This window comes from Amphibalanus amphitrite, unplaced genomic scaffold (genome assembly GCF_019059575.1).
Source record: "Amphibalanus amphitrite isolate SeventyFive unplaced genomic scaffold, NRLGWU_Aamphi_draft 000172F_arrow, whole genome shotgun sequence".
NCBI lineage: Eukaryota > Metazoa > Arthropoda > Thecostraca > Balanomorpha > Balanidae > Amphibalanus > Amphibalanus amphitrite.
Genome location: NW_024881667.1, coordinates 350,309 through 373,908, shown reverse-complemented (window position 1 = coordinate 373,908; position 23,600 = coordinate 350,309). Strand labels below are relative to the sequence as shown.

Below are 23,600 nucleotides of genomic sequence, written 5' to 3'. Positions count from 1 at the left end.
CCGCTCCACACACACAAATTACACGCTCGATTTTCCCTCTTGCTCTTACACCCTCGTCAAGACGAGTCGAATGAACAATAATTTGACCTTAAAAGATCACTTAAATTGCGCCCTGTGAGGTTTGATTAACCCTCGCCGGCATAGGCCATTTTGCGTCCTTCGACGGTTGGTACGACCCCCCTCGCGTTTGGCCCCTGATCGAGCTAAAGCTTCGCGGAAAAAAAACGAGCGTGTTGCCCGTCGCGAGAGGAAGCCGATGATACCCAATTTTAAGTTCCTAGGTCATCGGGTGACCTTCCAGGTCAGGTCAATGACCCGAAAACCGGGAAAATCGGGACCTGTTAGAAAGTCGTAAAGTGTGGCTGCTATGTGGTTTTCCGGGGTGCTGATCACGAATATCGTGTTAGTTTTGATCAGAGATGATGTTTTGAAGCATTTAGACCAGGTCGGGTCAGGTCAGGTCAGGTCAACCAGTAGGGGGTGTGACGGGTATTCGTAATACGTATCAACCGCCTCTGGCAGCTTCGTAACATGTTACGAAGGCCCCAAAACTACTTCGTAAATGTTCAAATGGTTGCTAAATTCCAATTCAGCTCCAAAAACTAGCCTAGAAACATGTATAACTCGAAAAAGTGAACCGAGGTCACCCGAGGTCACCAAAGGTCAATGACCTGACCTGACCTTCAGGTGACTTTGACACCCACCCTAATGTATGGGAGCAACATCAAATCACATGTTTGAACGTTTGAAACCACGAAAAGCTTGCAAACGCGCGGCTGATGCGAGCCGACATACGCCGAATCGCGATTTCGGACAAACATGGTCACGGAAAAGAGGTCACAGGTCAAAGGTCATCGGGGTCAGGGTCATGAAATTTTCAGGGAACGTGTAAAATTGATAAATGCGAAGGTACGGAAAGTTTCGTCGCGATCGGCCGTTTTTTACGCGAGTTATTCGCGAAAAACCTTAGGGGGTTGCATCAACCCCCCTGTGCCGGCGAACCTCGCAACCTCGTGGGAGGGGGGGGGGGCGCTACCTATTCCCCCTCTCCGAAACTACTGGATGGATTTGCAAAATTCGAACGGTGTTCGATAGCAATGTAAAGACTGTCGAACGAAGATCGTAATAAGGTAGATATGTTTGGTATTCCGAACTTACACAAGTGATAGCAAGGCAGACATGGGCCGAAAATTAAGAAGTCAATTATAATTCAGCGCTACCTTTCTATGGTGCTGCCTACACCTTATCCCGATGCAAAAAAAGTGGCCGACACGTCATAAATAAATTGAAATTAAAGAACTGCACTAAAAGATAAAAAAATTAAGACTGTGTAGATACCTATTGCACATGCTACGCGAGGTTCACGACCTGCACCGTGCGTGCTAAAAAAGAAACGGCGTACTCACCGTCCACCGGATGCTAAAGTAACGTAAACGAAATATAACCACCGTAGCTGGGTGGTATAGAGTACCTACCTATAGAGCTTGTAGACGGCTTTTGGGCCTTGGGGAGTGCATGTGTTTAGGCTTTGCGCCTCCGCCGCACGTCGTGCACGCTGCTTCGCTTACGAACTAGACACACGAACCCTTTCTTCGGCGAATCTTTTACTGCTAGATGCGAACCTCCGCTACCAAGCATAGGTATCCCATATATGAACCCTTGCGTACAAGCAGGGCCTATTTTAACATGTTAAAGGAAAAGGGCCACCTTCGTGAAATATGAAGATATCGTTGTTTTTCATTTTGACATTATTATTTTTCATTTTCTTTTTAAAACTGGTGCCAGAAGTGCACAATTCGCGAAAAAGTATTTAAAACTATTTAACATATTGGTACTATGTTGATACTCTCTACGGCACCTACTGTATGATGGCATAGCGATGACGTCACACTCAAGCCAATCAGCGTTCAGAAGACAGACTCGTCGGATTGTGTCAGATAAGCTGATTGCTTAAAGCTGAGCTGGTTGGAGCTGATTGGTAAAAAACCAAAGCCTCACCGCGGGTGGCTGTAATGTCGGATAAGAACGCATTCCTGGGATAAGGACGCATTCCTGGCGTATTTTCTTTTAAAATTGCCGATAACTACGAATGGAGGCCGAAATCGGCCGTAAGGAGGTATACAGGTAGGTTTTCGGACACGGGCTACAAGATGGCTATCTCAGTTTCAATCCCCATGTTAAAGGTGGCCCTTTTCCTTTAACTGGGGTGGCAAAACCCACCCCAGTGGTGCGGTTTTCCACCCCAGTCGTCTTGCTTTGCCACCCCAGTGCAAAACAGCCCAAAAGTCTGCCCACAGATATTGGCTGCCGACAATCACGGAGGCGACACATTCTTGGGGCGAACTCAGCTTGACAGGGGGAAAAGGGCTCACTGAGGCGCCACCACCACCAATGGGATGCCCTCTCACTACTGGGGGCGCCCTGCCGCAACTGTGGCGCCCTACTTTTTTTTATAAATTTAGCTTGAATGTTTGAATGGACGGATTGACAGAGCCGGAGCCCACGCTAAGCAGAGCTTGTTGCGTAGACCCCGACCCCTACCGTCTGATCGCGCAATTCCGGGTAACGGAATAATTTAGATGCCTAAGTTTAACGTGCCCTTCAAAGCCGGACACAACCTGTCCCACTCAACTGACTTCAACTGGCTGCGGCTGCTCCCACCAACCGCAGACCATCCCCGTCAGGAGTCTCAAATATCGAGCACCGGAGCGACTCGAACCCGGGCTCTCACTACCGGGAGTCCGGTGCTCTACCAACTGAGCTATGGGACTCTCTAATTCGATTGGGACACACTACCGGCAATGGGGCGCCCTACCAGCACTTGGGCGCCTACCACGACTGAAGAGCCCTATCAACATTCGGGCGCCCAGACACGATTGGGGCGCCACACCACTACTGGGGCGCCAACTGCACCTTTGGGAGCCCTATCAGTATCGGCCGCAAAATTAAATTTGTCATGTGGCTATGAGACAGGCCGTGTGATCAACAATGGATTTTCAAACGCACGTGCACGCATTGCTTCTGACGAGGGTATTTCCAAGAGAAAAATCTGGCGGGCGGCGGTTTAACCCGCGCCCCACTGGGGGTCCTGGATTTCCACGCCCTGCTGGGGGGGGGGGGGGCGGGGATTTGAACACCCCCCTTCTAAGTCGGCTCCTGGGCCAAGTAGCGACACGCGGTAAGCGGCATCCGAAAGGACGTCAAAAACCATGACGAAAATACCCACTTGTTATTTTTTTAGGTCAGGTCAAAGGTCAGGTCACCAAAGGTCATCAAAGGTCAAATTTTGTTATTTCAACATTTTTCGAAACTGCCGACGGACAACTCGGGAACCAATAGAGCTACAGCGCCGCGGAAAAGCGCAATCGATAGCTCTTTTACAGGGCTTTCTGAATAATGTTCTCAGGTTTGACCTCAGGTCAACAGTTTAGCCTCCAGAGTGCAAAAACTTCGTTTTCTTCAATAACTTTTGACTCAAGAGAGACACGACAGTATTTTTGCCAGCATGGTGTTCCTCTCGTCTAGACGCGTCGAATGAACTATAATTTGACCTTGAAAGGTCAACTTGAAAATTTGACTACAGGTCAAGGTAATGACCTGACCGGAAAAGGTCGTGCTGCATATCAGTCGATCCGCAACGTCGAGCCGAACACATCTAAGGCGTTTTCATCGCTCTAGCTTGCCTCTATCAGAAGTTATTAGCGAAAAACTGTTAGATACCATTCGTGACCTGATATGACCTCGGGGGCATAACGAGGGGTCACGGGTGCCATTTTCTGGTTCAGCGTGTCATGTTAACTCGTAATTTAGTGTTTGAAAATGTTTAGAATGGCGTTCGTCTAAAAGAGGCGCTTTTCAATTTTCTCCCATTGACTTATACCTAATGGAGAGGTCGAAAAATTGACCTGACCTTAGGTCATCGATATCGAAATTTCAAGATAAAGTGACCTCGAGTGACGCCGGCTGCTTGGTATGGGAAGGTGTTTATCATGGACGGATCGGGGGGGGGGGGGATTTGAGGGCCATCGGCATAAGCAGTAAAAGTTCTCTGACGAAAGGGGTTGCACCATGCACAGCCGACTTTTGGCTTAATTCTTTCCATGCATCGCCCGAAAGGGCTATGTTAGAAAAAAAAACTATGCCAACAAAGGCCTCCAGACACTTTCCCGAAACGTTAGTCCTTACGTACTACCGTCACAAAGAAAAGATTCTGAGACTCGATTGCGACGCCCCCCCCCCATCGAAATGCTGCGCACAGCAGTATTTCGGTGGGGGGGGGGGGCGCCAACACAAGAGACAGGGGCGCCACCACTGCCTGGCCACCCCAGTCCAATTGTCTTAAAATAGGCCCTGCGTACAAGCCTTTTCCTACGAGCCCTTGTGCAGATGAACTGTGAGCATTGTGTTAGTACGAACTTTCGTCCGGGAAGCCGCTCTGTTCCCCTCCCCGTCTCGATGTGTTACGATCGGATCTCCGACCTGGCGCGGGTTAGGCCTCGTCGGGTTGTCTGGGAGAGCTGTCAGGGTCGTGCACACGTTTAACAGACACCGACCCGACAAAGGACGTGTGAGGCGTCCTCAGAGACCGTTCGAAGAGCCTGAAGGCGGCGGCACACCTCCAGCCAAGAGCCAGGGTCATGCTTTGGCAGACGGATGGCCATTGGCGGACCTCAACGGCATATCGTGCTACGTACTGACGTGTCGCCCATCACTGCTGACCGGAGATTCGGCGAGATGATGTGTAATGTGCAGCACGGTAGATACGTGGCGGCTGAGCTGAGCTCAGTAGTGACCCTGCATGCTATGGTCACAGTCGGGGTAGGTGCACACTACACGTACTGCACGCCCGCCCGGATACCTATGCACTGCAGTTAGGGCCGTGTGGCATTGCATTGCCGGCTGTGCCAAATCCAAACTAGAGTGTCAGTGGCCGCCAGATCGCCACACGTCTGCCCGGCGGCGGCGCGTGGAGTGGCTGCATTGGCTGGCTGCGTGGCTGCATTGGGATCTGGGTATGAGTACGACCAAAAGCACTGGCGGATCCAGACTTGCGTTTTGGGGGGGGCCAACTCCTGCAAGTAACCAAACCTAGGGTACCCCCAAATCCTGTTTTCTCATCGGATTTAGGCCACTTATTTTTTCGTCACAGCCCTGAAACGATATTTTTTTAAAACTAAAAATAAAAAAATATGGAAATGGTAGCCCACCCAACCCGAGCCTAAATATTACTTTGAAAACACTTCAAATTGCTTTTGTCGACCAATTAGCCCGCTCCGGGTCGGTGCGTGGCGCAGCCTTCGCGGGCTGGGAGGTGTCGGTTGGACCCCCTGCCGTTCGGCCCCTGATTAAGCTAGAGCTCGCGGAAAAAAAAACAGGCGTGTTGCCCGTGAGTGACGAGACGAAGCCGATGATACCCGATTTTAAGGTCCTTGGTCATTGGTTGACCTTCCAGGGCGGTGTTTCACGGTCGTGCTGACAGCCGCTGACAGCGCATTCCGCGAGCTAAGGTCAGCCTTCGGTAGTGTTGTGGGTATAGGCTTGTTGATGTCTCCATTGAAACCAAAACTCATAAGTGCCATCAGCGCTGGCAGCGGCTGGCAGCGTGCCGTGAAACACCGCCCAGGTCAGGTCACAGACCCAAAAGACGGGTTCGTTCGTTCGTTCGTTCATTGGGGTTTACGGGCGCGCCAAAAGACGGGAAAATCACCAAAAGACGGGAAAATCAGGACCTGTCAGAACCTCCTAAAGTAAGGCTGTAATACGTTTTTTTTTTGCTGATCACAAATTTCATGTTAGTTTGGATCATAGATAATGTCTTCATGCGTTTAGACCATGTCGGGGCAGGTCAGGCCAGGTCAACCCGTAGGCGTACTTATGGGCGTCCGTATAGCAGGTGTCCACTACCACTGGCAGCTACGTAACATGATACGAAGGCATCAAAACTACTTCGTAAATGTTAAAATGGCTGCAAAATGCTAAATTCAAAATCAGCTAAACGAAACTATCCTAGAAACATGTTAACCCGCGCACCGACGGGGGTCTGCGCCAACTTCGCACCGACGGGGGGGGGCGGATGACCGCCCCCCCCCCCCTGAGATCTCGAGAACGAAGCAAGATAGCGACAAGCGGTAAACGGCATCGGATACGCACGGTCAAGATCTACAATATTTACAAAGGTCATTTTCAGGTCAGGTCAAAGATGACGTCACAGGGGTCGAAAAAGTCAAAATGGCGGCGCTAGATATGGAGAGTTTTTCTCGAATAACTTTCGAATTAGTCAAGATAGGAACAAACTAAGGGCATCATCGTAATTCTCTCGTCAATCCGCATCGAATGATATATATATGTTGACCTCGAAAGGTCAAGGTCAAAGGTTGACCTCAGGTCACGTGACCTCGAGGTCATCATGTATATCATTCGATGCGTCTTGACGAGCTGAACACAATGAGACCATCCACGCGTCTGTATCTTGTTCCTGTACGGAGTTATTGGCCAAAAACCTTTGGTGACCTTTGATGACGTCACATGACCTCACAGCTGCCCAACAGCCAAACTGACCTCAAGGTAGTGAAGGTTGATCGTATATGAAGTCATGTATGGTATATGGGGCCATTCCGACCCGTTTTAGTGGTAAAAACAGGGAGTTGATTTTTCCCCCATTGACTTATAATGGGGAGGTCGCGAAATTGACCTGACCTTAGGTCACCGATATCAAAATTCCGAGATATGAAAATTGTAGCTACTAATGACCTTATAACATCCTGCGACTTTCAAAGGCCTCCGACATCTACTGTAGCTCTGGCACGGTGACAAAGTTGCAAAAAAGTGACTTGAGGTTGGGTCATTCAAAGTGACCTGGTGACCTGACTTTGAAAGGTAGGAGATTCAAACTTGCACACCATATGTAAAATTGATGAGGGAATAGTCATACCAAATTTCGCGGCGCTACGCGCCGCGGTTTTCCCGCTATTCGCGAAAAACCTCAGGGGGGCGGATATCCGCCCCCCCGTCGGTGCGCGTGTTAAACTCGGAAAAGTGCACCGAGGTCATCAAAGGTCAATGACCTGACTTGACCGTAAGGTGACATTGGCATCCGCCCTAATGCGTGGGAGCAACATCATATCACATGTTTGAGCGTTTTAAACCACGAAAAGACTATAAAAGCGCGGATAATGTGAGCCGACATACGCCGAATCGCTATTCCGGCCAAACATGGCCTCCAACATGGCCAAACAGTCTCGAGAAATAGGCCACAAGTCAAAGTTCACTTGGGTCAGGGTCATGAAATTTTCAGACTTTGTCACCATGAGGGTACTAAAGTTTCGTCGCGATCGGCTTCATGATACCTTACACGATAACTTCACACGTCGATCGAGAGTTAAAGCATGGATGAAGGAGAACCAGGGGATGAAGGTTCTTTCATCCATGGTTAAAGTGTGCAATAAGAACTTCTTGGGTGAAGACAAGACCAACACTTTTATCAAGCTCACAGATTTTTAATGATACGGTATTTTCTCTCTACCTACTACGCCCTTCTCACATTCATTTTTCTTAAGTGTTTTTGGGGACAAAAAATATATGTTGTTCCCCTTTCAGGCTTAGGGGCATGACCCCGTGGCCCCCCTGGATCCGCTAGGCCGAAACTAACTAGGTCGTTTTCAAACGGTCTGATATTTCAGGTCATAGTTTGCAAACGGCCGGTGTTTTCAGGTAGTTTCATATGGCCTGACTGGGGCAGGCCGTTTGCAAACGGACCGAATTTTCATACGGCCTGTAACATATATTCAGATTTCGACATCTGTCGTAGCATCAAATGCTGATGTGGCGCACTCAAAAGCCGGAATTGGTCCTTGGATGCCGTAAGGACCCTTTTAAGAAATAAGTGACCCGACTGACCCTTAGAGATTGGCCTGAGCTGTGACCGAAATAAGTCTTTTACCGTTTCGCAGGAAGGGACAAAAAGGTCCCTCATATGCTTCTTGTACAATTACGAAACAAAACAAGTTTTTTTCAACGAAAACTCAGTGAGTTTTCCTAAAAAATTTATTGCGCATATTCCGTGAATGAAAAGTTGCCGGGTCATGTCAGGTCAGGCTGCCACAGCAAGTTTGTTAACTTGACAGCTCAATCGATATTTATGCAATAAGACCTTCTCGGGTGACGATAAGACATGACGACACTTTATGAAGGAAGCTAGTAAACCCGGTAATTTCTCCATAGGCGCGGGAACCGGGGGGAGGGGGCAGTGGTGGCAGCTTGCCCCCCCCCCCAACTCTGGGGCCGTGCGGGCGGTGCCCCCACAACTTTCAGACAGAATACCGCTCCTTTTTGCAAATGTTTTCTTTTTTTTGTTGAAAAAGCCAAGGGATGAAAAATAAGTGGCCTAAAACCGGCGAGAAAACTATATTTGGGGGATCCTAGGTTGATCTCTATCATGGTGTGACCTCCCCCCCCCCCCCCCCGTCTAAAAGTAGTTCCCGCGCCCCTGGGTTTCTCTACGCTATTGAATCACGCTGCTGATTCTAGTAAGTATCTACTACACAACCTTCTCACATTAATTTTTCTTCGAGCGTTTTGGGGGGGCCAAAAGATATGTTGGCCCCCTCTTTCAGGCTTTTTGGGCCCATGGCCCCGGTGGCCCCCTTGAATCCGCCAGTGGGGGCGGTGCCCCCACAACTTTCAAACGGAATACCGTCCTTTTTTTGCAACTGTTTCTTTTTTTTGTTGAAAAAGCCAAGGGATGAAAAATAAGTGGCCTAAAACCGGTGAGAAAACTAGATTTGGGGGGACCCTAGGTTGATCTCTATTATGGTGTGCTCCCCCAGTCTGAAAGTAGTTCCCGCGCCCCTGACTTTCTCTACGCTATTGAATCACGCTGCTGATTCTAGTAGGTATCTACTACGCAACCTTCTCACATTAATTTTTCTCCAAGCGTTTTGGGGGGGGCCAAAAGATATGTTGGCCCCCCCTTTCAGGCTTTTGGGGGGGGGCCATGGCCCCGGTGCCCCCCCCCCTGGATCCGCCAGTGACCAAAAGCCACTTCCACCAGGTCATGGCGCTATGGGGAATTGCTACGCCTGCGTTTTAACCTATATATCGTAGGTACAGTCTGTCTTAAAAGTACCGCGCAAAGTGACGGTGGATCCATCAAGCCTGACCGAAGAAGAGCCTGCTATAATTTGAAAGTCACCGAACCAATTGACCTGGGGAGTGGTCGAGAATGTCAATTGCTTCGGTGATTCAAATTTAGCAGGCCCTTCCTCGGTCAGGCTTGATGGATCCACCGTTACTTTGCGCGGCAGACTGTACGTGTTTAGGGTCGCCTGCTCATATGTTGTGAAATTTTGTATTTTTGTAGGAGGCTGGAGGGTAGCCGGTGGGCCCTCTCTCTCAAATGATGTCGGTGATAATAGCGATATAGAAACAACTCATAAATTCAGGGGTCTTGTTGCCGAGCTTATTCCAGACCCTCAGAGAGAAAGGTAGGTACTCACTACTCTACTCAGCTCACCCGAGTACGTAGGTATATTTGGCACAAGGATGGATCTTCATCTGTTTTTACTTATTCTACTATACACAGCTATATACAAAGGTACAGAAATACAAAACTTCTTTACAAAAAAATCAGCCATCATTTACACCGTAGCTGACCGTAGCATTCTGAGTAGGTACATTTGGTCGTAAAATGACCATAATAATAATGACGATAATTTTTGTCGTCATTTTACATCTGTCATGGATTCATTACATTTGGTCGTAACTCGTGCTGATTGTGCATAAATTATAATTCGATTGTGCATAAATTTTATGCAGTCAAAATGTGGGCGATGTAAACAACTTCGGTGTAACTTATTTACCGTAGCATTGACGTCACATCTTTTCTCGCAAAGTTTCGGATAGTCTCGTTCGTGGCGTCGAAAAAGCGGCAATAGTGATTGCCGCGGTTTCCTTCGTGAGCGATGATTTAGTGCGCCGAATATGTATGAATGTGCTGCGGAAGGTATCTGTGTGGTATGCGGTTGTAATTTTTACTTCTTCAATGCTAGTGATATCGGAGTTCGGGTAAAATATGAAAGAAGATATCAGTGATACCTATTTATGGAACTTTTAAGAATACAGTGCTGCACTGTTTTAGACTGCTTGGACATTTTAAGCAGTTAAATGTGCACTGATTCTGTACCCAACGTGTTGGCCTGGCCCTAATGCAAATGGGCTCATCTAAAGAAGTGGATGAAATTGTATATTAAGAGTTATTGATCTCTGGACAGCACATTGTGTGATAACTGAAAAACCATTATTGTATGACAACATTCAAGAGCGGAGTGGATGTGTCTCTAGTGCCGTATTCCACCCTCCTATGCAAGGATGAGTGGTCGTCCACGTACTACTTCCATGATTGAAGGGAGCAGCCAATCTCAAAATCAGCACCACAATTGGGGAAACGTCAAAGTCAGCAGTAAGTGTAGCTTCTGTTTCTTTTCTCTGCACAATCAGTTGCATGGATTATGCTGTTTTAATCATGTATGAACCTTGATGGTATTCTGCAATATTGATATGACTGCATGAATTTTCAGACTGCATGCCTTATCCTAACATCTGTTTGATTTAAGCAGTTCTTTATTGTTATTCAATTTTTGACATGGTTGCAAGGGAAAATGTCTGGTTAAGCCAAGTTAAATGTTTTTGGAATGGTTTACCAACTAGTGTTGATATTGAGCTGTATTAACAGTACACAGCTTGGGACTTTGAACAGAATTATTAGCTGAAGTGAATGGCTTCAAATTTATTATGAATCAGTTTGGTTACTCTTGGTAGGTTACCCTGAGCACCAGAATCTGCCTATCAGGGAACAGTACCTTACCCTGGCCTTACAGGGCTGAGTGACTGTGTGCGGTAACACTTTGCATATGCCTCCTTTAATTCTCTATGCATCATTGTTACATGAGCTTACTGTTAAAAGGTAATGCCTGATATTATGGGCATAATTCTTCTATGTGAATCATATGTGACAGTACATGTGTAAAATACATGTGGTATATGAACCTTCATAGTCAATTTCTAGGTATAGGTAGGTGCCAGCTGCTTTGGCAGATTTAGGTGCTTTTACTTCTTACATGGGTATCAATTTTGATTGAGTCGTGTGCTAAGTGTTAGTTTACCTAGCTCAAAAGCTTTAAATTGCTATTGTATAAACCATCCCCATTATTGCAGGCCTTGCTTGATATTTCATTCCATTGATGATCTTGCTTTTAAAAGGAATAAAAGCACATTTGTTATGTATGTAGCCTGTAGGTACTTCCTATGCCATAGAATAGATAAACATGGATAGTGGATACAAAGGATGAAACACATTGGTGTTTGGAAGTGAGGGCAACATTTTAGAAGATTACTTATTTTTTTTTTTAAACTGTTCACTTTGCCACCAGAAAGAAAATGGAGGCTGCTATTTTAAGCCATACCTAACTAAGTAAAGGAAGTGGAAGCAGAATGCTTATATAGAATTTTGACAGCATTCCAGAGTTGATCATTTGATTTTCCTTTCTGTCTGGTTTCCAAGCTGTAATATCATTTTAGTATTGATTTTTTTTCATGATGTCTAATGTCCAAATTCTAGTATTGCTGAGTAAGTGTAAATAGATATTGTGTGCTTCATAGCTTATGACCATTTGTTTGTTGGTTAACTGTTCTTGACATACTCAGTCTGGTTATAGATGCTTGAGTCTATTTATTAAGCCAAAATATTGGTTAAGTAGCTCTGGAAGAGTGTGCTTGGTATGTAATATTTACAGAGCCTTTTCTTTAATCAATGGCTAATTACTATGACCTATGTGTTATCACAAATGTCTTCTGTGGTGCAGCACATTTGACAGCAGAGCTGGTTGAAGTTGGACATATTTGATGGGTACCTACATATTGTGACTAATTTACTAATTGACATGAATCCAATTAATTTTAACAAAATTGGTTAAGGTTTGGACGCTATTATGCTACCTACAATAACTATCAATAATATAATATCATGGCCTAAATTACCAGGTTCTTTCCCTTTGCAGTTTATTATACACATATTTGTACATTTGCTTAGTTCCTGTTTCAGCGTTTTCTTGCATTTTATTTGTTTAGAGTTAGTTGTGGATAGCTAAGCTTGGGCACTTTTTTATAAAAAATAATGAGTTTCATCTCAACTAATATTTGATATTTTCCTCACTTTTTCTTGAAATCCTATGTTCTTTAGGAGCCCAGAAGTCCGAAATTCATGTGTGACTAATCCTGCTGTCTCAGTGGGGAGGGTTAACGATACAGCTCGCTCTGATGCTAAAATATAAAAAAAAAACTGTGCAGTCCCATTTTTAAACTTGAAAACTGTCCATGGAGGTGGCGCTTCAGAAGAGCCAAACCCATTTTGTAGTGGGTATGAGCTTGTTGTCCCCTAGGGGCTAGGTGTGTGCGCGCCAGGCGAGCGGACTGCCACCGCTGCCGTGCCAGTGTAGGCGCCGGGTATGAGTCCGCTGGGGATACCTCTGACTGCGGCGGGAGAGCCGTGAAGCTGCAGTGTCATAATAGGCCGTTAGATGGCAGGTGGTGATGTGTACTGTTTATCCGAGTAGCCGTACCATGCGACGGGGCCGTGAGATGGAAAACTGGTGTCCCACAGCCAGTTAATCTTGTTAGTACGGCGCAAATTGATGGCTCTTGGTCAGTGGTTATGCTGATATTGTGCTCAGGTGGAAGTGGGGAGGCGATTGGAAATGCCTCCAAATGGCTTTGTGAGAGATGCTGCTACATTACGCGTGGGTAGGCTGTAGGTGTAGGTGTCGATAAGTCGGATACCGCGGATAAGCTGCGGCGGGTTTTATTGAGCTGCAGACCATAGATACCAGCATAGTCCTTGTCTTGACTCCTGCTCCTACTTTATGACCTTGTGTAATGTTGTCTGCTTGTGTCTCTGTGTCGTCTGCTTTATTTTATTTACTGTCCATTTTTGTGGTTTATCCATGTTTACTCTCTATTCTCTGGTCTAATTGGCTTACTGTAGGCGCAGCGGCATAGACGTGTGGGCTGCTATCTGCTCGGCTGGACGGCTATCTGTTGCCCGCCCCGCGATGTCGCTGGCTGGGTCACAGGCTTGCCGCGCTGCCCGAAGGCGGTACTCGCTACGGCTGCCCGTTTGCCAGCGGTCTCTGCTGCGCGGACCGCGCGCGCCCCTCGCTCGCTCGCTCCTTGCCTGCCGTGCTCTGCTGAGAGAGGGCTGCTGTGTCTCCCGCAGGCGCCGCCGCCAGTTGATCAGCGCCTCTGACTGTTGCGCCGCGCGCCGCCACCTCCTCCTAGAGGCAGAGCGAGCGAGCGAGAGAGAGCGATGGCAGGTAATGGTGGCAGTGTCCTGGTCCGTCCGTCCGTCCGCAGGGCCCTCCTGACCGCACGCGGGACCGCCACCCATCTCCGCGGGCCATCCTATATCCCCACCGCCCCCCAGATTTGTCTCAGATTGCACGCTGACTGCTTCTCTTTGTTTATCCTAAGTAACTGTCGAAGGTATGATGCGTAGCCTTTGTTAGAAGAAAACTCGATGCCGCTTAAATCTGAGTTTGGCCTTGATAAAAATGTCCCCGTCTAAAATGTGATTCGAATTGTATGAATGTTTTGCGCATAGTCTGCGTTGTTTGTGCATCCAAATTTAACCCTATTCCTGGCGGGCTCCGCCGGGACAAGAAACTGGCGGGGGGGGGGGCCGATTCGGCCCCCCCCTGAGATCTCGAGAACGAAGCAAGATAGCGACAAGCGGTAAACGGCATCGGATACGCATGGACAAGGTCTACAATTTTTACTAAGGTCATTTTCAGGTCAGGTCAAAGATGACGTCACAGGGGTCGAAAAAGTCAAAATGGCGGCGCTAGATATGGAGAGAGTTTTTCTCGAATAACTTTCGAATTAGTCAAGATAGGAACAAACTAAGGGCATCATCGTGATCCTCTCGTCAATCCGCATCGAATGATATATATGTTGACCTCGAAAGGTCAAGGTCAAAGGTTGACCTCAGGTCACGTGACCTCGAGGTCATCATGTATATCATTCGATGCGTCTTGACGAGCTGAACACAATGAGACCATCCACGCGTCTGTATCTTGTTCCTGTACGGAGTTATTGGCCAAAAACCTTTGGTGACCTTTGATGACGTCACATGACCTCACAGCTGCCCAACAGCAAAACAGACCTCAAGGTAGTGAAGGTTGATCGTATATGAAGTCATGTATGGTATATGGGGCCATTCCGACCCGTTTTAGTGGTAAAAACAGGGAGTTGATTTTTCCCCCATTGACTTATAATGGGGAGGTCGCGAAACTGACCTGACCTTAGGTCACCGATATCAAAATTCTGAGATATACAAATTGCACATACTGGTACCCTAACTAAAGCCTGAAGAGAAGAAATTGATCGGTCAAAAACTCTAGCTCTGGCGTGATTGCAAACTTTTCTGAGGTAGGGTCACCAAAACGCCTCTGGTGACCTGACCTGAGGTCAGATCAACTCAAAATTATCAGACATGTTGCGTAGAAGCCTTTTAGGAAAAGTCAGAAAATTTGAGCTTCCTAGCTCAACGCGTTTGGGAGAAATAACCAAAAAACCTCAGGGGGGGCTCCTGAGGCCCCCCCCCGCCAGGAATAGGGTTAAGCGTCACATGATAATATTTTCGTACAGACTTGAAGCGGAAATGACGAATGGAAGTTTATCTAAGACAAACAAACTATCTCCTTTCAAAGACCTTCCAGTTTTCATGTTCCCGTAGATAACGACCGATATTGGTATCTAGTAACCCTCGTCCTCGCTTCACTGGCCCTTGTTCCCTGACCCTTCCTGTTGTTCTCGCCCCCTCGCGCACCCTACACTGTCCTCTCCCCACCCCTCCACTTCCCTGCTGTACCCTTTGACCGGTTGCCTCGCTGACCTTTGCCCAGTGCCGACCCTCCTGTAATCTGACGCCGTTGACCACGTGCTGTGTCTCCTCCCGTCCTGTCTTTCTCCGCTTACTTGAACACCGCGGCATGGTTCGCTCTCATTTTCACGCTCTGGTGATAGACTGAACAGGCTGTGGCTCTGACTGTCGGGAGCGTTACGGTTTATACGCTGAGCTGGACTACTTGACGTTACTGGTCTTCTCGGCGTCATTTTTTTCTTTTCCATGTTTCTGCCACTAGGTGCACATTGCAGAAATGTTCTTCTTTGCAGATGACGCTGAATCTACGTGATCTATGCGTGCTTTCTTTATAGTGCGTCACTTCGTATGTTGCATCTCTCGTCACCATGACTAAACGGTGCGTTGGAGTGTGCCGTCTCTTCAGTAGTGTTCTGGGAATCGGTCGCGCGCCTATTAGAGCGCAACTTACCGTGGAAGGCGGGGCTCGAGTGACTCAGTCGGCTATATATAGGAGCATGATCGGAACTCCGTATTGTTCAACAACTGACACTGGCTCCGGTTGACTTACCGCGTTCACCAGAAGCGCGCCGAGGGTGGAGTCGTGCACTTCTCCGTAGTCTGCCATTTGGCTTCATTGTTATGTCTAGCTGTCAATGAACATCCCTTGGACTGGTCGCCAGTCCATGGTGACATGCTCATATTCTGGCCAGGGCTCTGCCACGCACAGTCGCGGGGGGAGGGGAGGGGGTTTCCGACGGGTCGCCCACATACCTGGCAGCGGCACTGTATAAACAACGGTCTGACGGTCCGGGGCAGCACGATTTAGGTGAAGCTCGAATCCATGTTTCGGGAAAATGTGTTACAGCAGCTTCATAGCCGGGCTGCTAAAATTCGGGTAAAGAAAATTGGCGAATGTCGTGCCTCCAATGGTGCTTCACCGTTTAAAGCTAATACGCTGGACTTATGAATCGTAACTACGCTGGTATTTCACCAGGCACTATGAGTAACCACGTTATGCGGCCGGATGCGGCCTTTCCCGTGTGTGGTTGGACCGTTGCTGGTGTGGCGGGCCGACGGCCGATTGGCCGGGCGGCGGCCGGCCGTTTTGGTAGTGACGTCACTGGACTGAATAATCCATGGGGGCACTGTGCGGTGTCAGGGCTGGTTGGGCGCTGTACCGTGCCGTTAGGACTTCGGTCGGACAGAACAGGAGAGTCGTGGTGTGGTGTGGTAGGATTGGTATGGTAGTTTGACAGCAGCCGTTCCTGTCGCATGAATTTCACGCGTCTCTGGTGCCGACTGGGTCGTCTGCCTGCGCACTGCGCGTAAAGGTCAGATGCGAGATGGGTCAGTTCGAAACTCCCGCATGGTTTTCTCATTAGCGGTCCCGAAGCACAAACCAAGTTTGAGTGATGCAGAAAGAGCTAGGATGTCGCCTTATGGTGAGGCGCGATGCCGTGTCGCTCGGTCTGGCCCGGGCGGTGTGTCGTGACTCCGTGTAGCGCGCTGCTGTCACCCCTCGTCTGCTGTGGTGATCCGGTGCCGGGCGGTGCCGTCCCACCAGAGCCCGGAGACCGCGCGCCCGGCTGCCGGCGGCGGTGGGCGGGCCGTGGTGCCGCCGGCCGTCTCGGTCGATCGGAAATCGGCCACCATCTGCCGCGCCGGTACACTGTAGGCCGGCAGCCTGAAAAAGCGCTAGAAATTCCCCCAAACTGACTGTCCGCAATATGAACAAAATAGATATCATTTAATCCCAAATTGATCGAAGAATACGATTCCGATGCTAGTTTTGCCCTAAGGTCAAAATTGAGGTCGTCAGTTGTCACCAAACACAAGACAATTTAGACTCTCTATAGGCCACCACATTTACCGATTTTAATGATGAACTTTAGTGGTAATTTATTAGTTGACCAATCGTCGTTTTGAACGAAATTTCCTGTCAGACTAGTTCAGGGAACTGTTGTTCACTGTGCCAACATCATTCTGACATATTGCATCGCTTTTCTGCAAGATAAGCTAGCTGTTTGCAAGCAGCTGCAAGACGTAATTTAAAATCATATCCAATTTTTCAATTAGACTTTTATAAAAACGTTATTTCGAGCAGCTAAAAATGAACATTTCACACTAGCCTCTGATTACTCATCTTCTGTTCCATATAGGTGCTTTGCTGCTTTTCCCTGCTACTTTTCGAGATATGCGCCAGTAAACCACATGATGTAGGGGCAATTGTCACCTCGCCGCTCTACTGAAGGCCCGGCGCTCTTTAAAACGCTGGAAGTTGTGAAAAACAAATGCTTATAATCTAAATGAAATATATGTCCCTGAGCTCAGAATTGATCAACGCACACAATGCTGTCAACATTTCTGGGCCAAACTAAAAAAATCAGTCATTATTAACCCCTAAACACAAGTCAGTGATAATCAACAACAACTTGCTCTTTAGTTAGACTTTTTGAGAAATGTTATTTCGAGCCGTTAAAAATGGCCATGCCATACAAACCACCAATCATCTTTCTGTCATGCCCTACTCGCAATTTTTGCTAATGCCTGCTACTCTTCGAGGTCACGTGACCTCACCATTAAAAGTGAATGGGGAAATAAGGAAACTGTTGTTTTTGCGCATGGAATGATTTCAAACTATCTCAAGCACACGGAATCGTGATTTCGTGCACTCCTTGCAAGATCCGATGCTTTACTTTTGCATTTTTGACCTTCCGTGACGTCATTTATGACGTCACACCGGTCATAGGAGTTTCTCGTCAATAACTCATGATCGAATTGAGCCAGCGACTCGGGAAAGCCACCAATGGACTCGGGAAGACCTCCCGAATCGAATGATATGCGATACGACCTCCTTCGATTAAGTTCGTGGCCTGATGGGCTCTGAATTGACCTTGACTCGAGGTCAATACCTTAAGTTGACCTCACCCGAACAAAAAGTATACCATTCGACGCGCCTGAGCCAGACGAACACGATGGTGCCAAAATCGCTGCTCTGCGGCCATTTTTTGCGAAATTATTTGCCAAAAACCAAACCCTACCTTGGGCTTTTTGACATCACCTCAGAGGTTACCGGTTGACCTGGAACCTTAAAATCGGGTATCAATCGTTCCGCTTTGAAACGGCGCACACGCTTGTTTTTTCCGCGAGGCTCTAGCTCCATTAGGGGCGAAACGGCAAAAAGGGGTCGTACCAACCCTCCCCCCCTCGGCCGGCCGAGGGGGTGGGGGGTCCGACAATAGGTCCGGCGAGGGTTAAGCAGCCCCACTTCGTTTTTAGCATGTTTGCTTGTCACTGAGATCAACAACTCAATCACAAATAATTTCTAGCACTTTTCCGGACCCCCGGCCCAGTGTGCGGTAGCGCCCGAGGGCACGCCCCGGTCCGTCCACCGGCAGAGTGGGCGGGAACTGGCCCGAGAGCCGTGCCCCGGGGGCCGCCGGGCTCCGGTTAGAAACAGTCGGCCACGGGTGACAATGGGCGACACCTGGCCGGACCCCGCAGGGTATCGGCTGGCGTGCGGAGAACAGCGAGCGTCGATCGGCCACTGGCGCTCGATGTGGTCTGCCGGTGCATGTTCAATGAAGGTAGCGGACCGTCTGGTTCGATCAGGTTTCGTAGGTCAATGTTTACGCTTTGATCGATGCCAGATACATGTAACGCGGCGGTCGTTGGGGTGGACTCATCTGGAACCGTTTGATAATCGGCTCAGTCCCCTTAGCTGGTGGGTTCCGTGTCCGTCTGGGTAGCTTTGGGTGCGGACTGCCGGGCACCGTCACTGGATTGAGCTATGCCCAGGGCATCTGTGTTGGACTTACAGCCTGAATATCTGATAGACACGCTGCACTGGGCTAGGCTGGCTGGGCTGACGGAGCCGTTGACAAGACAGCGACCGCTCGGGTGGCTGATCCGCGCTCCCCAGGCACGTGCTCGTCGCTCCCGTGCCGGTGTCGTTCGAGGCGCTCAGTGACGCACCGGGCCGGCGACAGCGCGCGCCGTGTGCCCCAGAAATCGATGACGCGCCGCGCGATGTTGTCAGGCGACTGTGATTTGCGCCGGGACGACGAGCCGTGGCCGGCCGAGCGCGGCTGCAGCGCCGGCGGCTGGCCGAGCGAGCGCTGAGCTCCATCAGAGGCGATACCCGAGATGAAGGGCCGGCCGACGGCTGGTGTGAACAGCTAATGGGATAGGGGAGTTGATGAGCGTTTTATCGCTGGGAGCAGGCAGTTGAGTGCTATTGTAGATGTGACCTGGCCCGTGGCACACCGTTGCCAATTAACCAGCGGCTGGTGACAGAAACGGAGCTGCTCGTCTCTGAAACTTTGTGAGAAGCGGAGATACTGTCACCGATGCAAGTTCTCTTTCGAAACGGGACGGCTTTGCTCACTACATGGATAGAATGACAACTCCGCTTTAGCCTGCTTACACCAGATAATTCAGGAATCAGGAGTAGGTATCTTATTTCTACGTTGGCTGGCCGGCGGCAAAATATCTGAAGCCGTGCAGTTCTGACTTATGGCTCTATATTATTGGCCGCGCATGTCACTGCCCCTGCTGACGTCAGCTCTCCAAAAGTATCACTGCGATGAATTGCCTCACCGGGATAAACCGGGCAACATTTCCAGACTTGGAGAATCGTCGACAGCTTCTCGGGATTAATCGCTTAATCTCCTATCAGGGTGGACTTTTGCGGTATCCGAGTTTAGCACTGGTCTCTCAGACCTCCAGCCCTGGCCGGACCGTCTCCACGGAGCACGGAAGGCTCTCAGTGGCCGTCTGCTGGAGCCGCAGCAGCCGGGGTCGGCCGGTCGGCCGAGGCGAAATGCCCGGAATCTGGGGCTCGGCTACGGTCGATATTCATCTCGATTAGCCGGCGCTCATTTCGTCCGATGATTGCACTTGTGGCGGTTGGGGAGAGATGGGGAGGGGGTGCTGGGGGTGACCCCTCTCCCGTCCCTTCCGATACCGACCCAATGTTCGCGAGCGGCGCCCGTCGGCGGCGAGGTCAGGCTCTTCCAGAAATAGCGGCTCAGGCTGAGCTAACGCCACGACCTGACCGTGACCGGGCAAAAAGCATTTATGCTTAGCTGCGTTCCAAGGGATGCGTGGACAGGCTGCCCAGTGCCCAAATAATGCATTCTCGCAACAGCGTAAGGTATGCTAAGAATTGCCATGCGGTTGTTAGTAGCTGCTGTGTGCAGTTCGCACGGGGCTTTTTGACGACCTGCACCGTGCAAGTCTCAGAAACCGTTGGTACCCGGTGCATCCGTTGCAAACGGACTACCCACATGTTTGGCATGCGGGTGGGTGTGTTGGACGTTGGTGTCCGGACGGTAGAGGCCACCGGACAGGGAGGGTAAGGGTATTAGTCTGATGAGTCAGTCGACCTCGTCCAAACCGGCGGCTGACCATCAGCAACTGCCGAGCCTTCTCTGGGCTTTCCTTCTTACGCCTAGTCTTTGCAATTCTGATCTTTGTGGGACTTTCCGAAGCATGATTGCATGCAGTGGTTTGTGCTTTATTCTGTCTAATTAATTTGAATTCCCCGGTCACTGTGGTGTCTGTATTCATCCTAAGCATCCCTGCGTCAGTATGCTATGAATGCCTACCCGAGTCCGCACGTTTTTAGTGTAACGTCTTCAGCATCAAATGTCACGTCTCCTATATCTGTCTGGTTTTTCACCACTCCGGTCTGTGCGGCTGCGTTCCGGGGTGCACGTGCCGCAGTTTCGCCGTGCCGCTCGCCGTATGTATGCCACTGTGTCAGCCATCGATCGGCGGGGCCGATGGCCGCGCCTGTCGGTCCGCGGCGTCACCGTCCAGCCGGACGACCCGTCGCTGTGCGCCGCGCGACGCTCGCCAAGGTCGCACCCGGTCGTCGCCAGCAGCGCGCCACGCGCGAGGCCCGCCGCTGCCGCCGCCGCCGCCGCCGCCCGTGGTTGCCAACGCCACCTGGGTGCCACAGACGGCGGTGACGTCAGAACCCGGTCCGCTTGGGGGGCGGTGGGCGCTGGATTGCAGCGGAAACTGGCACCCGGTGTCGCGGCTTGGTCAGCTCGATGACGGCAGCAGTGACGGCGGCTGTGACACTGATGTCGGGAGACGAAAATGTAGCGAAGAAGTCACGACGGAAAATTATCAGGAGTGATGTTTTTTGTGTTAGAAGGTTCGTTGGTGAATGACGATTCTCGAGTTCAGGCTGACAGATTCGGGTGGCTGAGAACGGTCATGTCCACGGAGGAGCGTCTTGATGCTGAAAAGCCTGGGGAAGGAGAATGGCCTAACGTGGGCGAAGTAAAGCTCAACTGACAGGCTGCTGAGTTCGATATTCGAAACATAGAAGTATCTTACTTGTGAGTTACGGCAGAGAACATTGCAACTGGGGCTGGGCGTGATATGCTTTCTGCTTTCACATGGTTTGATTGGTTAATATCCAATTGTCCGGATCCCGAAAAATCCCCGCTGTCAGCAGCAGGAGACATGCGGTATTGTACTGCGCTATCCTTACTCTCCAGCTTACCACAGTTGACGTCATCACCGGCACATCCATTACCGGTCCGACCCACGGCCTCCGTGCCCCGTACCCCGAGCCGGGAGCGGCTCTCCCAGACGGGCGGCCGACTGACCTATCGCCGGCTCCGGACTGTCGCCCACAGTGGCCGCGCAGGGACGCGCCGGGACCTTGACCCGCTCCGCGTTCGAAAGAGCGCAGTGTTGGGACTGTGGGCGAGACACGCCACGGTCAGCTGGTACAGGGCGGCCTCGTGTGCTGGTGTAACGTGATGCACGGAGAGGCGTCACGGGTTTAATGTGACGCAGTGAGAGGCGTCACGAGCTGAAGTTACGCTGGGGAGGATGGCTTCCAGCTAGTAGGTATTGATTGTTCCCCTGACGGCAGTCGCCCCCGCAGCGGCTGTGCCGTCACCGTCGTCACGGCCAGTCAGTCAGTCAGTCAGTCAGTCAGTCAGTCAGTCAGCCTGTCTGTCTCTGGGTGAATGTCGCGCTGGTGAGGCGTGGCGTTGGGTGACCAAACACCGCCATTGGTAGGGTTACTCTTTGAAAGGGGCGTGGCCCAATGCGTGGCGCCCGGTCTTTTTTGAACTCGCTGCTGTCTGTGAGATTGTGACTCATTGGCTTGATAGGATGGTTTTCTGGGAGGCTGGTATGACACGGGCTCTTTGAGGCTGATTTTCGGGCTAGTGTAGTTGCGGTGGACCGTATCACAACCGTGAACCGACTGTAATGGTACCTGACGCAGACACACGGGTTTGTGGATGCTGGACAACACTGCCCCCAAGTCACGTCAAGTGGCCTTGCGAACGGCCCATGATGTGTCGCTGCCTGTGAACTTTCTGAGAGTTTCACATCGGATAGGTGATGCTTTACTACGCAGTGGGCTGACGTAGTCCCACGTGCATAACTGCATAAGGTGGAAACAGCTTAATTTGGGCACGAATAGCCGCGATGATCTTGGCTCTAGGCTCCTAAGTAGGTGACCTTCAGTTCATCCTATTCACAGGTGCTTCAGAGTTCGAACTATCGACCCTCGACCGGCTATATCACGCGAACACCCGATCGTTCTCTATGGCCAATGGAGTTGTCATGAAGGCGAAGGGTGAATCCATCCCCTTCCCATCTCGGAGCTTCGGTGCTTTTCCCAGGGTGGTTTTGTTTTTGACGGCGGCATTGACCGCGCTGTTCGTATTCGCTCTGGTGCTCGCCTGCTCCTCTGCTATCAGTGGAGTGGTACTTTTGAAGTGGCCCGTGCTCAGCGCTGTTTGATGTACTGGCTGACATTGGGTGCCCGGTGGAGGTGCTTCCTGCACGGAGTCGGCCGGTTGGGTCCGTTAGTGGCGGCCCCGCGTCCAAGGCCGGCGGCGCCGGCCGTGGTGGGCGCCCCTGTTACAGTGGACAGACCGCCCGCTGCGGGCAGAACGGGCCGGCCTGCACTGACGTAGTCCCACGTGCATAACTGCATAAGGTGGAAGTACGGGGGATCTGAGGGCTGTTTCACCCGATGTTGCTAACTAACGTCGCACTAAGGTAGATCACAGCTTTGTTGTTTCGGCTTCTGACGCCCTAGCAGCTGTGGGCTGTATTCATTCCTCCACTTAGCTAACTTTTATCACTCCTTCGTGTCTCTCAGTAGCATTCAAAAGCTCAAATAGCATTTAAAAGGACGCCTGGCCTTCGTAGAGCCAGCTGTCTGTGTATTAAATGCCACAGGGGAAGCCGCGTTTCACAATAGGCTGGTGAAGTGCAGCCGATTTTCCTACACCTCCCCTCGCCTTTCTGCTGCGGGCCGTGCCTACTGCCATTGTTCCTTTCGCCGTATCGTTAGTGGTTTTCCTCCCTCCTTGTTCGAGAGGCGCCATGTGTGCCAAAGGAGTAATGCTCCTTGCCCTGGTGCGTTCTGCCGTGGAGCAGCTCGTGGGGAGAGTTCGCAGCGCCCATCGCTGCTCTCCTGGAGGACAGTCCAAGGCCGCCGGCTGGCAATCTTGTCCTTGTGTCACAAGTGTTTGTTTCTGTTTGGTCAGCACTCGGCGCTCGCAACTGTGTGATAGATTAGTTTGGCTTTTTGCAGCCATACCTTGGCGATTACAAGTGGCTTTGTTGGGATTCTGTGCGATGTCTGGGCGTTTTTTGGTCTGTCTCTGATGGATAATTTCCGCTCGAGTGCTGCGTC

General features: G+C 50.2%; 1 protein-coding gene across 2 annotated transcripts in view; it reads left to right on the top strand.

Annotated features, from left to right (window-relative positions):
• Positions 1–9,531: 9,531 nt before the first annotated feature.
• LOC122383754 (glycogen synthase kinase-3 beta-like) overlaps positions 9,532–23,600 on the top strand; it is a 32,408-nt gene continuing 18,339 nt past the window's right edge. Inside the window, exons 1-2 of one of the 2 annotated variants that reach the window (XM_043370501.1) lie at positions 9,943–10,456; positions 13,268–13,364. In XM_043370501.1, coding sequence (XP_043226436.1) covers positions 13,358–13,364 — 7 coding nt within the window. In that variant the 5' untranslated portion in view covers positions 9,943–10,456; positions 13,268–13,357. Of the gene's footprint in view, positions 10,457–13,267; positions 13,365–23,600 lie in introns of both variants that reach the window. The other variant, XM_043370500.1, reaches the window with a different exon arrangement.